Raw genomic sequence first — 16,214 nt, 5'->3', positions numbered from 1 at the left:
CTATCCATAGATGATCTCAAAGGGACTTATCTAGGTGGTTCAATCCTATTATAAGCAAACTCTGTATATGGTAATGTCGTATCCCACTGTTTCGGCTTCTCTAACAAGGCTTCATAGTAAGTTGTCGAGGCTGCAATTAACCACCTCTGTGTACTCATCTTTCTAAAGGTGATAAGCATTGTTAAAGTTCATCTGAGTTCCCTTCCTTTCCCACAAACTTTTCTAGAAATTACTCATAAAGTTGACATCTATATCCGAAGTGATGGTCCTAGGAATGTAATGTAAATGAACTGCCTCATTAAAGTAAATTTGGGTTGCCTGAGATGCATCCATGATCTTTTAACAGGCTATGAAATGGTCTATCTTCGAGAACCTGTCATTAACAATAAAAATAGAATCCATAGCCTGTTGTGTATGGGGTAAGCCCAATACAAGATCCATGCCCACTTCTATCCACAAAGCATCAGGAATTGTTAGTGGGGTATACAACTTAGCATTCAATAAAGCCCTCTTGGACCTTTAACGAATAGCACACTTCTTGATAAAGTTGGAAACCTGACCTAGTAACTTAGGTCGATAATAATATGTGGACACTAGAGCCAACGTCTTATCTCATCTAAAATGCCATTCATAATATAGTTCATGAATGATATGTTCTCGTAAAGAACAAGCTAGAATACAAAGTTGTGAACCACAAAAAAAATAACAATTTAAAAGCACATAATTATCTTGTTTACCTCCTTCCAATAAATCAACATAAATTTGATTGAATAAGGCATCAGCCAAATATAGCTCACATAAAGTATCAAATCCTGGCATATGGGTACGTATGGTAATAAGTAAAGTCACACACTAACTAAGAGCATCAACCATTTTATTAAGATGTCTAATTGGTGCCTCAATGAAAAAGTGAACCCTTCCAAAAACGACACTCACTTCATATGCTGACAACTTAGTTTATACTGACCATTTATGTACTTTAGAACTTTATGGTCAGTAATTAGAATAAACTCCTTCTACACGAAGTAGTGTCTCTCATACTTTAGAGTCTGAACAATAGCATAAAACTCCAGATTATAGGTGGAATAATTCTTCTTTGAACTAGATACTTTCTCACTAAAAAAAGGTAATGAAATGTCCATTTTGGCTAATAACTCTCTCATTACCTACCCAGAAGCATCACAATCTACTTCAAACAATTTCTCAAAGTTTGGTAGTAATGTCAAAACTAGAGCTTCAGTCATCTTCTGCTTCACTTAATGAAAACTAGCGCCAGCCTCATCTATCCATTTAAAGGTATGTCCCTTTAGGCACTTTGTAATTGGTGCGATAAGGGAACTGAAGTTCATGATGATTTTTCTATAAAAAATACTGCAAGTCCATGAAAACTCTAAACACCGTGGATGCTTTTTGGTGTCGACCACTCAACAATTAAAAAAATCTTACTTTGATCAACCTGAACAACATCAATAGATACAATGAAGCCCAAAAGGCAACAAAATCAGTAAAGAACTTATACTTTTTTTCTGCTAACATACAATTGTTCCTTTCTTAAAATATTGAAAACATCTCGTAGGTGCTCCAAATAAAACTCCAGAGTTGGACTATAAATTAAAATGTCATTGAAATAGACGACGACAAATCTGTCCATGAATGACCTTAATACTTGCATGAACCTTATAAATATACTGGGAGCATTAGACAATTCGAATAATATGACAATCCACTCATATAAACCATGGTGAGTTTTGAAGGCTATCTTTCATTCATCCTTTAGTCTTATTTTGATCTGATGATACCCACTCTTGATATCAATCTTGAAAAATACTTTAGACCTTGTCAACTGATCTAACATATCATTTAGACGCGATATAAGGTATTGTATTTTACTATGATCTGGTTTATAGTCCAACTGCCTACACACATATGCCATAACCTATCTTTTTTGGGGACCAAAAGAGCTAGCATGACACAAAGACTCATACTTTCTTGGATATACCATTTCTCTAGCATTTCCAACACCTGTCTCTATAACTCTTGAGCTTCTTTAAGATTAAGTTTGTAAGCTGTTTTGTTTGGCAGGATAAAACCTGACATCAAGTTAATCTGGTGTTGTATCTCTCTTATGGAAGGTAAAACTTGGGGCAACTCATCCAACATTAAATTTGAAAATTCTACTAATACACTATGTGTCTTCTCGAGACTATCATCCTCTTTCTTCTCTAGGGATATACTCCTAGGCATTAGAGAAAATACCACTCACTCACTCTTTATTTCCTCTATAAACTGTGATAAGGACAGTAAAGTCTTCCCACTATCAACCTTCATCTTCATCTTCATCTTCATCTTCATCTTCTCTTTTATAGGTGTCAGAATTACACGCTTCCTTTTAATGCTAAGGGTATAAGTGTTTTTTCTACCATCATAAACCACAGTCCTATCAAACTATCATGGCCTCCCTAAAAGAATATGACAAGTATCCATCGAGATCACATCGCACCAAACACTATCAAAGTATTTTTGACCCATAAAAAAAAAAACAAGGCAGCGTCTATCCATGATTACCTCAGTATCATTATTCAACCATGTTAGCTTGTAGGGTTGATTTTTAGTTGGCAGTTGAAGTTTCCTTACTGCCTTCGTAGAGACCAAATTCTTATAGCTCCAACTATCTATAATCAAACTACAGACTATATCTTTGATGATGCATGTAGAGTGGAAGATATTGTTACGCCTCTAATCCTTATCTGAATCACCCTTGGGTATCAACAAACTCTTTTTTATCACAAGGGTTATATTGTCATCTCTATGCAGAACACCACCTTCTCTATCTGAATCACCCTCGTTATTAGTAAAATCCATGGGCTCTTCCTCTACTAGCAAATTCTTTCCTGAATAATTCTCTGGTTTGCTATATGTGTTAATTCGATGTCCCAACTCACCATATCTAAAACAACGAAGTCTAAAACCAAAACCTTGACTTGTTGCCCACTGATTTTATTGGTTTGGCCTAACCTAATTAGAGGTCTACCTTATGGCTCTACTGCATCCTCTATTATTTTATTCTGATTGAAAGTTTCTATCAACAGTCCTAGCAGCCTACTACATCTCCACCATTAGCCCTCTGATATGCCTCTAACATTGTTCATAAAGTCTAAAGACACAGTACATCCTAAATTGATTGTCGCAGGCCACTAAGGTACCGTGCCACTAGTTGCTCCTTTGTTCTGCCAGATCATTTCTTGAACTAGTTGGTAAAATCATCAGTATAATTATTGATAAATTTACCTCTTTGTTTTAACATGTAAAGCCTTTAGTATATAGTTTATGAGTAGCCAAAAAGGAGAAAGTGAAGTTTCATCTTCTTTTTTCATTTTGTCCTAGTCATTGATTCTAGCTTTCCCTTCTCTCTTATCTTCTTCAACTGCTCCCATCAAGTAGATGTCCTGCCCTTTAATTTGATCACAACCAACTTCACTTGTATTTTTTCAGGCACATCTTTGTATTAAAAAATCCATTCAATCTCATTCAACCAATTTATAAATTCTTCTATTTGTAAAGAACCTGAAAACTCAAGAATTTTGATACAAAATCCAAAATTCCTAAATTTATTCTTTTCTCGCTCAAGGGGTGGTCTCCTATAAATTCGCCTCGGATTTTCAGTACTAGCCAGGAACCCATGATCACTCTCCTGGTCCTAGTCACGCTACCCTTAGTTTTGTAAGTCCCTCTCTTCTAATTTATGGGTTAATTCTGAGATTTGCCTTTGCATGTCTTCAATGATGAGCTCTTAAACGTTTTTGTCTCAAAGGGGGGGCTCCTCATTCCCTTTTTGGCTAAGCCCTGCTCCTTGACCTTTTCTCACCATGGTTTGTTAATGCACACAGTAGCCAACAAATTTTCTTCCACGGGATTGTAGCACACAACTTACAATAAATCTGAAATCGTTGGGCTATAATACTACTGATGCAGATAAAAGCTAAAGACAACAGTTAAACAAAGAACACATAATGATTGTATAAGCAAAAAGGTTGCAGATGTAAGCCCCAAATTCACAAGTTTTATTTTTCTAAAAATAATGATAATCAAGTCTACCTTCTCAGTAGGTTTACAAAGCCTTAAATAGGATGGAAACTCTATCTTAACTAAGAAATAAAACAAAATTACAAAGGATAGAAGCATAAAATTCAAAAATAACACGAAATTAAAAAATAACAAGGAACATCACAAAAACTATCAAAATCAGGGCTCTAGAGTAAGATTTGTGATATCTAAAGGGGAAAACAATCTCTGGAGTCTCCTGTAAAAACTCGAGCACAATCTAATAATCAAATAAAAAATTATAGTTCTTTTAACCTATTATTCTTATACACAACTAGACACGTTCCACAAGTAAATAAATATATTTATTAGGCCTTGCATGTAATCTGTTAGACATGTCCCACATGTACTCTATTTAGAACACATCTTCATCGTAACTAACAAGCCCAACTATATTAATTACTATATAAAATAAATTACTACATAAAATATTAAAGAAGGGAGATAAGAACTACAAAGCTTATATGATTTGCTAGGAACCGTTGGCTCCACCACATTAGAACCAATCTTAAGAAACTTGCCAGATCACTGATCCAGAACAACTGGAGCAACTGGAAACGCGCTACCAGGATAATTAGCTCCAAACTAGTGACTAAATAGAAAACCCAGGGGGTTCAGAAGATTATCATTAGCTTCTTAGGTACTGTCATTGACTCCGATATAGAAAACAAGGTTTGGAACTTGGCACTGCCAATGGTACAGGGCAGTCTCAAATAATCAATTAGATATGAACATCAAGCTCACATTGAGCATGAATACAACGACAATCGAATTTTTTACATAATACAATTATTTTAGTTTATGTACAGAATGGACCAATGGTGGTAAAAAGATTCTTGGTTTACAAAAAATCCCATTGCCAATAAACCTTCTCCACAATCCCTCCACCACTCCGCACAGCAAGACGGAGTGTTTCGGAAGCAGGTGGAACCCCCCAAAGATATGGCACTGCCACCGTCATTGTTAGCTTTTCGTGCAATCCACCTTTGATGGCCTTCTCTGCAGTCACAACCTGAAAAGTGAAGATTCATGTGCATTCTCAGATATAGCCAATCCACACATACAACCTCCAGGGATAGGAATCCTATTAAATTATGACTATACAAATAAAAGCAAGGCAACAAAGATGGCAGACAAATAAAAAATTAAAAGATAGTCCTTTGCAGAGGTAGACATGACCGGCATTTTAAAAAGAAGGGAGTTTGTCAAAACATGATTGAGAATAGTTCCCGTTCAGCTAAACACTAGCCCTATGTGAATCTGAAATAGAATGATAAGTATGAAAGGATGACTATGCTGCTTAGGGAATACACAAAAACACCTTCTCCTATATTGAATTAGATCCCATTACCTGTTGCATCATCCTGCAACCCACTTGCAGAAACTCCAAATGACCCGCCCAAAACATGCTCAAATTAGTTTAACATTTACACAAAACTTAATATGATATTGGCATTCAGTTACATATAATGAATCTTAATATTGTCAACTTCGTATACATCAAGTCTAGAGCCAACAATTAAGAGGCCAATAGAAGGGTAGTTGTCTCTTTCTTCTTTTAGAGGGTGTTTGAAAGTATAGTAGCAGTTGTTTTTCATTTCAAAATAATTTACACTCGGAAATGCATCAAAATAATGTTTTTTTTTGTTTTTTTTAAATTCATTTTTAACATCAACACATCAAAACGATCCACAAACATTAAAAAAATTAACTTTAAGCAAAAAAAATTAAAATTTTCATGAAAAGCAAATTGAACTCAAACGGGAACTTCAACTTCAAGTCCAGTACAATTCTCAAAACACAATGTGACTTTCCTCGGTGGACTAAAAAACTGATGTGAATAACACACAATCAGCACTAAGCATGCAAATAAAAAAAAAATATCAAAACACTCTCCGGTGAATTTGGGAGTAAAAAGCTATATATATATATATATATATATATATATATATAAACAGTCCCTACTTTGTAAGGCAACACTGGAGCTGTCGCTGTAAGAGAAAGCATGAAATAAATTAACCGTAAACATCTAATTTATTTTTCTCCTTGCTTTGAATATGATCAAATAAACCAAGTGAAGTTAACAGGATTAGATGAAGATTGCACTCTCAATATCAAAATATACCATTGAAATGCTAGATTAATTTAGTCATAATAAGCATTACCTCCCCACCATGCTCCAAAACAGTGTCCTCTACAACATCACTCAACATCTCAATCGATCGGCAGAACCCAAAGATACAAAGCCTTCTCCCCGTATCAAGTCCCTAATATGACCAGATCTCATATAAATAAGATACCAGGGCTACAGATTTTAAAGAAGACCCTAAAACAATGGGTCAAAAAATTACTTACATTAGTTGCTGCAATATCAAAGAGTGCACCCAAGCATAAGCCTTGATTTGGGTCCATGTAATCACTCTCTTGAAAACGTTGAAATCTCTGAGAAGTTTTTGATTTCCCTCGCTTCCTCTGTTTAAGTCCATTGGAAAAATCCGATACTTACAATCAATTAAGTGCGGAGAGTAGCAAACAATATACACATATTACATTCATGCAGACAAGTAAATGAGCAGCATTTCACCAATGTTATCTCAATTAGAAGAAAAGAAAAGATAAAACACAGAAAGAAGAAAAAAACACAAACAAAAGCAAAACGGCATACGTTGGAAGAAGCGACAAGTCGAGGAACTACAGAGCCTCCAATCTGAACGAGCCCATCAGTTGTGAAAAGCGTGATTCTTTCTTCCCGAACCCATTCAATATCTGAAAACAAAATGCAAGAACAACCCCATTTGGTTTCATCTCATGAAACCAAGAAAGAAAAATAGAGTCTTTCTTACACAAATATAACAAGAATTCAGTATTTTTAACTCGTATTAAAACTCGAAGAACATAACCCTTAATTTTATTTTCTAATTCCAAGAAAAGAAAATACAAAGTCCCAGACTTTATGGTGATTTTATAAACTGGAACTAAATGGGCTACATTCTAATTTGGTAATTAAAGATCTACAGCTGAAATCACGTAACTTTCTTTATGATAATAAAACAGTAAGATGAAGAACAAAAGACATGTATACCGTTGTCGCCATCGGACCAAGGAAAGAAACCAAGAGATTCATCGCCGAGGAAGTTGCCAGAGTCTGAAGCTTTACAAGTGAATCGAATGGAGCGAGAGCGCGAAGCTGAGGATTTAAAAGGAGAGGCAAAGGAGAGATATGAATTGGGTTCTCTGGGACGATAAATGTTAGAAGGGAGGGAAGAGAAGGGAGAGAAACAAAGAGCAGAGGTTTCTGCCATTAGAATTTGAAGAATCAGAAACAGAAGAGGAAATGAAAAAAGATTCAAGAGAGAGGAAGGATGGGGAATCTGGAGGAAAATGAAGGAAACGGCCTGAAGGGAAAGGGGAGAGTTTTGACGCCACATATGGAATGGATGAACACGTGGCACAATATGACGTCTATTGCAAGAGAGCCAGAGAATCCGGGTCTTGGAAAAACGGGTGGTCCCGGGCTTTTTTCAGCCAGCGGCGCTGCTCATGTCTGGTCAGTGGCACAATTATCCGATTATTTATTTATTTTGCCATCGTCATATTACTCTCCAACTTGTTTCATAATTCTAAGTGCATGCCTCAGTGATGATGAATTTGATCAGCTAAAATTAACTATGGTTGAGTAGAATTTTACAGAGAAGTTTAACCATTTTTTTTTTTTAATCTTTCCAAACTCAATCGGTTTTTATTTTATCATATACACAAAAACTAAGTTTGCAATATTATTTCATGGGAGTTATTAAGTTAAAGATAATCTTACTAGCTTCCACTTGACCAATATCAAAATGATGTCATTTTTAGGTTGCAAAGTTGCAAAAACTACATTATTAATTCTAACAATTAAAATTAAGTCAAGATTCGTGATTAAAATAGTAAATATCATACGAAAAATCAAAGTTCTAAACATTAATTCATTAAACAAAAGTGAAAAGTAATTACAAGTTGATATTTTTTAGTGCTAATAACTAAAATAAAATAAATCTAAGAAAAACTATTTTACTATATTTTATTTTGAAATAAATTTTTTTAAAAAAACACACTTTACACTACAATATAAAGCGTTTATATAATATTTCTGACTGAGTGTTTTAATTGAAGTGGATTTCCTTCAAAGCATAATTTTTCATGGATTACAAGAAAAGCCTTTGTAAAAGTTCTTCCTTGTTCTACCTATACTGAAAAGCTTCTAACTTCTAATGATTGGTATACCTATAATCTGACCAGTTGAGCTACACCTCTGAAAGTTATGCTTCAGTAACTTTGTGATTAAAACTTATGGCTTTAGAGAGTATTTGATAGTAGAGTAGTTTTTTAGTGTGTTTTAAAATGTATTTTACTTTTAAAAAATATTAAATTAATTGTTTTTTAGTGATTTCTTATGGTTTTGATATGCTGATATTAAAAATATAAAAACATATTTTAATATATTTTCAAATAAAAAACACGATGTACCACAATAATAAACACGTATTTAGAGAAGCTAGTGATTAGCAAGCTTATGGCCATAATTTCAACCATTACATTACTACCTTAAGAAAAAAGAATTATAAAGATTGTGTTTAAAAAATCTTCTCTGATCATATTTGCCTATTCCTGCTTAAATCCCATTCCATGAAAGAAAATTTGGACTTAATTGGTATAAAGTCTACACACTAAAGAATGAGTTAGAAATGGAGAATTTATAATATCAAAAAGTTGTCCTATATGCAAAAAGATGCATATTTTCAAGAATAACCAATTTATGGTAGAACCATACTTTCCAAACCTCTTTACTAGGCAATTTATATTATGTTAAAATATTTCAATCTCCTTGTTAACTACACACAACTTCCAAACCATACTGATAATGCTATCCATCTCCTATCAAACTTAAAGTATATGAAAAGAAGGATTTCATAGGTTAGATCCTCTACAAACTTAAAAATCTAAAGATGTGAACTTTATAAAAAAACCAAAAGAATCATAAATTATGGTAAAAGCACTTGTTAGAAAAAAGATGCTTCTCTTAAAAGAGATGATGATTATGATGACTTCATCCATTCTCTAAAACCCTTGACAACATCTAGTTCTATTAATATATCTTCCCGTGTAGCTGGGGATCTTATTTTTTTATAGAAACATTATTTCTAAAAAGATGTAAATTGAAACTTGTGATTCTTGATTCCATATTTGAGAAGATATATATATATATATATATATAACTTAATTTATCCCTCAATAGCATTTAATCTTCTCTTATTTTAAACACAAGTTTTATTTTTTTTTAATTGTGCTAATATACATCTCATGACCATTATCTAACAAATTAGATTGACTTCTCACCTTTAACTAAGGACTTTAGAAATTAGGTTGCTTGACAGATAAAGTCCATTAATAAACATGATAAATAAAAAAGGATGATAAGAAGTGAACCTCTTATATCTTATTCAATTATTGTTAAGATTTTAACTTATTCTATTAAAATTCCAACATCTATGCCTTATTAATATGAAGATTTAACAAAAAAAAATTGAGGTCTCGAACCTTTTTCTTTTTAACATTGGTCCTTTGGTTGATGAAAGACAAGTTAGAGGTTTTTCTTTTGTTTCATATAATAACTTATCTTATAAAAATAGTGGAAACTCAAGTGCCTATAATTATTAATTTAATAAAGAAGAAATATAATCAAGTTCCACTCTATACCCCATATGTTACTACTTATATGATGAACATATATTTTATAATTTTTCTTCTCGATGAGCCTATTTTAAAACAATAAGAGCATTTGTAAGACTCATCTTAATAAACAACTAACAGCAAACGTTAAATAAAGCACTACTCTTCATCAACCAAACTTAGAGTCACTAGTTAAATCTTTGATTTCTCTAATTTTAACATTTTCTTTCTTACCTAAATACTTCCTAACTTATTTTATTCTAGATTCGATCTTGCCTTTTACTCAATTTAGCATAAATGATTTATTTGCCTTTAATGTTATGAATCTACTCTTACTCAAGTAAGTCTCCATTTTAGTTGTCCTTCAATATATTAAATTAACTCAAAACCTCTTTGACCTATTAAATAATGACATATAAACTCTGCAAAGTTTATTTGTTGTAGCTTTAGAATGCTTTTGCTTACAAAGCTACATCTTTTCAACTATTTCATCTCCTAGGGATATGCTTAAGACTTTGAATTCATTGTCTATATAATGTTATCAAATCAAGTAGGATATTCAAAACCTTAAAGCCAAGACCACCTTTTTTTATGAAGAATTGAAAGTTAGTAAGATTACTCTATAAAGTATAAAAGATATGTTAAACCAAATTTAATAAGAATATATTACTTTGCAATCACAAATGAGAGTCTCTTTCTCTTATGTATTTGTAAAAAGATTAGTATTTTTCTTAGATCCACTTGTAGATTTCCTCAAGTGATTTTACATGAAACAAATAAAAATTATTTGCATTATTATTATTATTTTAATAAAATGGAATCTTTTATTCTTTTGTATTTCTTAATAAAGTTTTCTCTCTTTTTTTAGGTAATGATTCTTTTCATCATTTCATCTCTTATTACCTTTTGTTTTTGTTTAATCTATTATATGAGTCTAAAGCTCCAACTAAACACGTAATTCTAAAAACTTATCCTTCAAAGCTTCCTTGTTTGCTTTCTAGATGGATGACATATACTTATTTAATTTTTTTTCCATCAATTATCTTACTATGCACTTCACATGTTATCCTTTGAAGTACAATTTTTTTTTTAAAGTATACTTTGTGAACCTAGAATGGTCCTCCCAATATGAGTGCATTTTCCAAGTTGTTTATCTTTTTCACTATGTAGGAATATTACTTTCCAACCATGTTCCCATGTTGAGAGCATTATTTTTTTCTTCTTTATTATACATTTTAACAAATTATTTATTTATTTATGTATAGGAGAGATCCTCAACTATGCGATGATATAGTTTATCCATCTCATTCATCGTAACTTCTTAATATTCATTCCTTAAGAATTTATTCTAATTCCATCCTAAAGACTATACATTAATTTCATAAGATAAAACTATAGGATTTCTTGAAATATATAAATAAAGCAAAAATAATATTTAAAAATTCTTTCAGGGATCCCAAAAATCTCATCAAGAAACCTAAGGTTGTTTAGGGTTTGACAAAGATAGTCAAAAACAATTCTTCTTTAGAGGTTTGATCAACTTTTCAAAACTGGGTTATCATAAATAACAAGTCATTTAATTATTTAGCCTATAAAAATACCACTTTGCCCCCCAAGAAATTTTTAGAAATTTATTCTATCAAATCATTACTTGATTTTTCTAGATTTAAAATTGTAATTCCTTGTATTAATTACATTATAGTCCTTAATTTTTAAAAACTTTTTTAAAATCAAGTCACACTTGATTAATCATCCGAGTTTAATTTCTTACCAATGGTTCCTAATGTATATGACTCATTATGTTCTGTAATATGCTGGTCAAAATACAAATCACAATTTTAATCAAAATAGGATTAAATAAGTTAAATAATTTAATTTATTATCAATTTAACAAATTGATTGATTCAAATTTAAAGATTAAATGCAATGCTTAGCAACATATCATGATCCTCTATATATTAGAAAATTATAAATGATTTGACTTAATCTTTTACTGACAAGTATCTCAGTATGATGATTATGGACATACACCTTTAACTTGCCATTATAATTGGATGGTTATGGACATATTTAAAATAATTTCCTTGAGCAATTAAAAAGATTTAGGTGGTTAAATCCTAGGTAGTTATCGTACATCTTTTTAATTCCTTACAAACAACACAATTGTATCTTTTTTCATTGTTTTTTCTTTATCTTGGATTGCAAAATAATTTTTCTATCTAAATTTCTAAATTTATAAATTACATAAGATTCATATATAATCGAATAAGAAACTTCATTTTATATTCAAAAGAAATTAGATGAGAAGCCTTTTTTATATCCTATTAAAAAATAGAGAAAATACATATTTAATATTACAACCATTCAATCATAAAAAAACAAGCACAATTACATTGGTTTTTTTTAATGTCTACAATCATCTATCATGCATAAAAACTCATTAATATGTCTAATTAAATATCTTGAATTTTTAAATTCTAATTATTAGTTTTATGTGTAATTTTGGAATAATATTTTTAATAATTAGAAATATTAAATCAAACTCACTTTGATAATTTTCCAAAATTTATAAATTTAATTTAATTAATATTTCTTGAAAATACATTTTCAAGATTTAAAACAAAAATTAATCATATTAAAATTCTTATCAACACCATAAACTATTTTAGAATAAATTAAATAAAATCTTTTGGCTTAAGAACTCTCTTTATTTTAGAAAAAAAAATTTAGTTTTCTAAAAAATTTTAATTAAATCCTAATCTAGTTAGGGTCTCTCAAAACTAAAATAAAAAATAATGAAACAATTTCATTCAATTCTAATATAAGAAAACTAATTTTATAATTAATTTAATTTGGGTTTTCATTTTCAATATAAAATCAATATTTTATATATAAGGATAGCATCATAATTATGTCTTAAAAACACCCTATTGTAATAAGCTATAGGCTATTTGGGAAAAATTATAATTATGCCCTTAAAAACCATAAACATGGTTGCAAGGGTGGAATCATAATTTTTCTCATCATCTTTTTCTTCCTTGTTGTTGTCAGCGTGAGCACACTACCCATGCTAGCGGTAGCCAAGGTTGTCGCAAGGTGCCACCTACAACATAGGGCAGCAGTCGCAAGGTGCGACAAGCAATGCTAGGCAAACTAGTGCTACCTTGGTAAGGCAAGAACCATTGATGTTGCCTTTGCCTCTTTCAATGAATTGGTTGTGCATGCCATATAGCTAGATGCACATATGAAGCTAGTGGCATCATTAGTGGCTTTCGCAGTCACCAAAACCCTTTTTATCTTTTCTAGTAGATTCTAGCTAATTATGGAAAAATTCAACCAATTTGGAATGGAATAGTACTCGAGGAAATTGTTTTTGAACAATTCATATGAGAAATATAATTTTTGAAAAAAATATTTTACACATGAATTTAATTCATAACTAATGCCAATAACAATCAAAATATGCAACAACAATCTTAATTGTATAAAGATGGCTCTAATACCACTCTTGAGTGTTTTAAATCACATAAATGTTAGGTAAGCTAAGTTTGTGGTTGCGCTACCTACATCATAAGGCAATAGTAGCACACTACACTACGAGCAATATCAAGTAAACTAGCGTTATTCTAGTAGGGCAGGAACCATGAATGCTTCCTTTGCCAATAGCAACGAGTTGGTTGTGCGTGCAATATAATCAGGCATGCCTACGACGTTGATGACATCATTGGTGGTGTTCGTAGCCATCAAAAACCCTCTTTTTGTTATTTTCTGGCATATCTCAGCTAATTATGAAAAAATTAATCCAAATCCAACTAGAATAGTTGTAACGCCCTATAATTTAAATGAATCTATATTCATTTATCACAATCTTTTATGTGTAAATAGGAGTAATGTTTTTTTTTTTACAATATCATAAAGATAATTTAAATTAATCCAAATCCAACTGGAATAGTTGGATTAAAGATGGTATTAAAAATAACGTTATTTTCTAGCATATTTCAGCTAATTATGGAAAAATTAATCTAAATCCAACTGGAATAGTTGTAACGCCCTGTAATTTAAATGAATTTATGTTCATTTATCACAATCTTTTATGTGTAAATAGGGGTAATGTTTTTTTTTTTTTACAATACCATAAAAATAATTTCAATATCACCGTCCATAAATTAAATCCATAATTACAATGATGCACTATTAGACTTTAATTTAATTACATAACATTATTAGACTTTACAAATACTTTTCCAACAAGAAAAGTTAAGTAGCTTAATAGAACTTTATTAAAAAATGGGACTTTCAAAGGAAGATATCTAAAAACACACAAACAAATAAACACGCGCGCGTATATATAGTCACTAATATTTAACAAAAATATATACAATTGACGTAACATCTTTAATCCTGTCTATAAACATATTAAATCCATAATAAATTTTCTACTTAATATATTCTTTTTAACAATTGATGAAATCTCTTTTTTCTTTATACATATTAAATTATTGTCTCATACTCACAATAATACCTCCATTAACAACCTATTTCTTTTACCATCTGATTACATTCATCACCTATATTCTTAAATTAACTGAATTCATGACAATGTCATATTTAATTCTTATTCGTGATTTAACTTAACCACTTTCATAAAATCTTCGCTTAAAATCCGATTGCACCTTCAGTCCTGCCTCTTCATTGTACTATTTTTTTATATAATTTATTTTTTATTTCCTTACTTATTATTTATAAACATTTTATCATTTTTTTTTATTATTTTATCCATCAAAACGCGTTACCAATTTCTCTATCGTTATGAATTCTAAACTAAAATTCATTTTATAGAGGTCATCCCCTCCATTATACATCATAATTATTTTTATTATCATCATTCATCTATTATTTCTTATCTCGGTTTTCATCACTCATCGATATTTTACCACTTTCATTCTTACATTTACATGGGGGTTTATATATCTACATATTTAAATTATAAATTTTCAGGGTTTCACATTCTCCTTTCCTTCAAGAAATTTCGTCCTTGAAATTTAGAATTCTTACTTATACTTGTGAATTGTATTGGGTACTTCTTTCTCATTTTCAATTCTCCTTTCTCAGTCTTTTTTTTTAAATTACGGATCCTCCTATAAAACATATTTTTCCTTTTTGTTTCATCTTCCTTATCCCAATTTCATGTTGCACTCATTACAGTTTAATAGCTACGATTTATCTCATCTATTTAGTGTTTTAATATACAAATCCTTTGTGTTTCTATAATTTCAGACTTAACTACTTGTTCATAATATCTTATTTTCACATCCTAATCCTATTTAGAGTTCGCCTGGTAACACTCTATATCCATAATTACTCAACTTATATGCACAAATACTCATAATGTTAAGTATCAACTCCAGAATCAACATTCATTTACATCTCATCGCTAGTGCGTATTAGTTTATATTATTTCCTAAATTCATCTCTTTTTTAGTTTCCTTATTAATCATATATTTCCATAATCACATATACGTACATTATACACTCATGACCTCCTCGCCTACTCTTACATGTAGCTTGAAAATTTTAGGTATTGCTTCTAACATTGTGTTTAAAGTTATGATTACATCAGTTTATTTATTTATCTAGACTCCAAAAAGAGTTTATGTCCATTAGGGTTTGCTTTAGCCCTATGTAAACTTCTTTTCATAAAGCTTACAAGACAATTATCTCATGTTTGATTGCTTATATTGCATTTTGCTTTTTTTTTTAATATTATACTTTAACATAATATGTGTGGTTGTTGGCTAACATTAAATCTATATAATGATTACTTATAAGTTTGATTTTCATTACATGCTTACTTTTAATTTCTTCAATGATGATTTGAAACATAGACTTGATTTGAAACATAGACTCAATAAGAGCATAAAATTATCTAAATCTAGCATTAAATTATGCTTGCCTTTCTTCTATTGTTAAAAGCACATGTGTTTCTAGAAGTTTCTCTTACGTTGTACAACCTAAAATTTTAAAGTGCCTAAAACTTGAGAAGGGTGCTTGGTTTGAATTTTTTGAGTTATTGTTCATGTGTGTCATACTTTTTCACTATAGCTTTTATACTCTATTTTTGATCTCTTTTAACTATTTTCCATGATCTCTTGTATGAGTGCACATCTCTGAGGATAATTTGATAGCATGAGTTTGTTATTGACTTGTTATTTTAGAATAATAAATTGTCTTTCTTTTTATGCTTTGTATATCTTTTGTTTAAAATTATACATGATTATTTGATTACCTCTTTAATTATTAAATAGATATCCTATGTATGCTTACTTTTTTTAAAAAATTTATTATTAAATAATTATATTTTCTTGCTGTTTATTAATCTACCTTATGTAGATGTAAGTAAATCA

General features: G+C 30.7%; 1 protein-coding gene across 1 annotated transcript; it reads right to left on the bottom strand.

The window, feature by feature from the left end:
- Positions 1 to 4,694: 4,694 nt before the first annotated feature.
- LOC133676750 (uncharacterized) lies at positions 4,695 to 7,542 on the bottom strand. Its single transcript, XM_062098484.1, has 5 exons — positions 7,184 to 7,542; positions 6,767 to 6,867; positions 6,457 to 6,573; positions 6,267 to 6,368; positions 4,695 to 5,113 (listed from the first exon to the last, which is right to left on the bottom strand). Exons 1-5 carry the CDS (start codon positions 7,527 to 7,529, stop codon positions 4,943 to 4,945), a joined length of 837 nt encoding a protein of 278 aa, XP_061954468.1. The 5' UTR covers positions 7,530 to 7,542; the 3' UTR covers positions 4,695 to 4,942.
- Positions 7,543 to 16,214: the final 8,672 nt, after the last annotated feature.

Source organism: Populus nigra, chromosome 17 (genome assembly GCF_951802175.1).
Source record: "Populus nigra chromosome 17, ddPopNigr1.1, whole genome shotgun sequence".
NCBI classification, from domain to species: Eukaryota; Viridiplantae; Streptophyta; class Magnoliopsida; order Malpighiales; family Salicaceae; genus Populus; species Populus nigra.
Note: the sequence above shows the minus strand (reverse complement) of the source record. Positions and strands in the feature narration are given on the sequence as shown.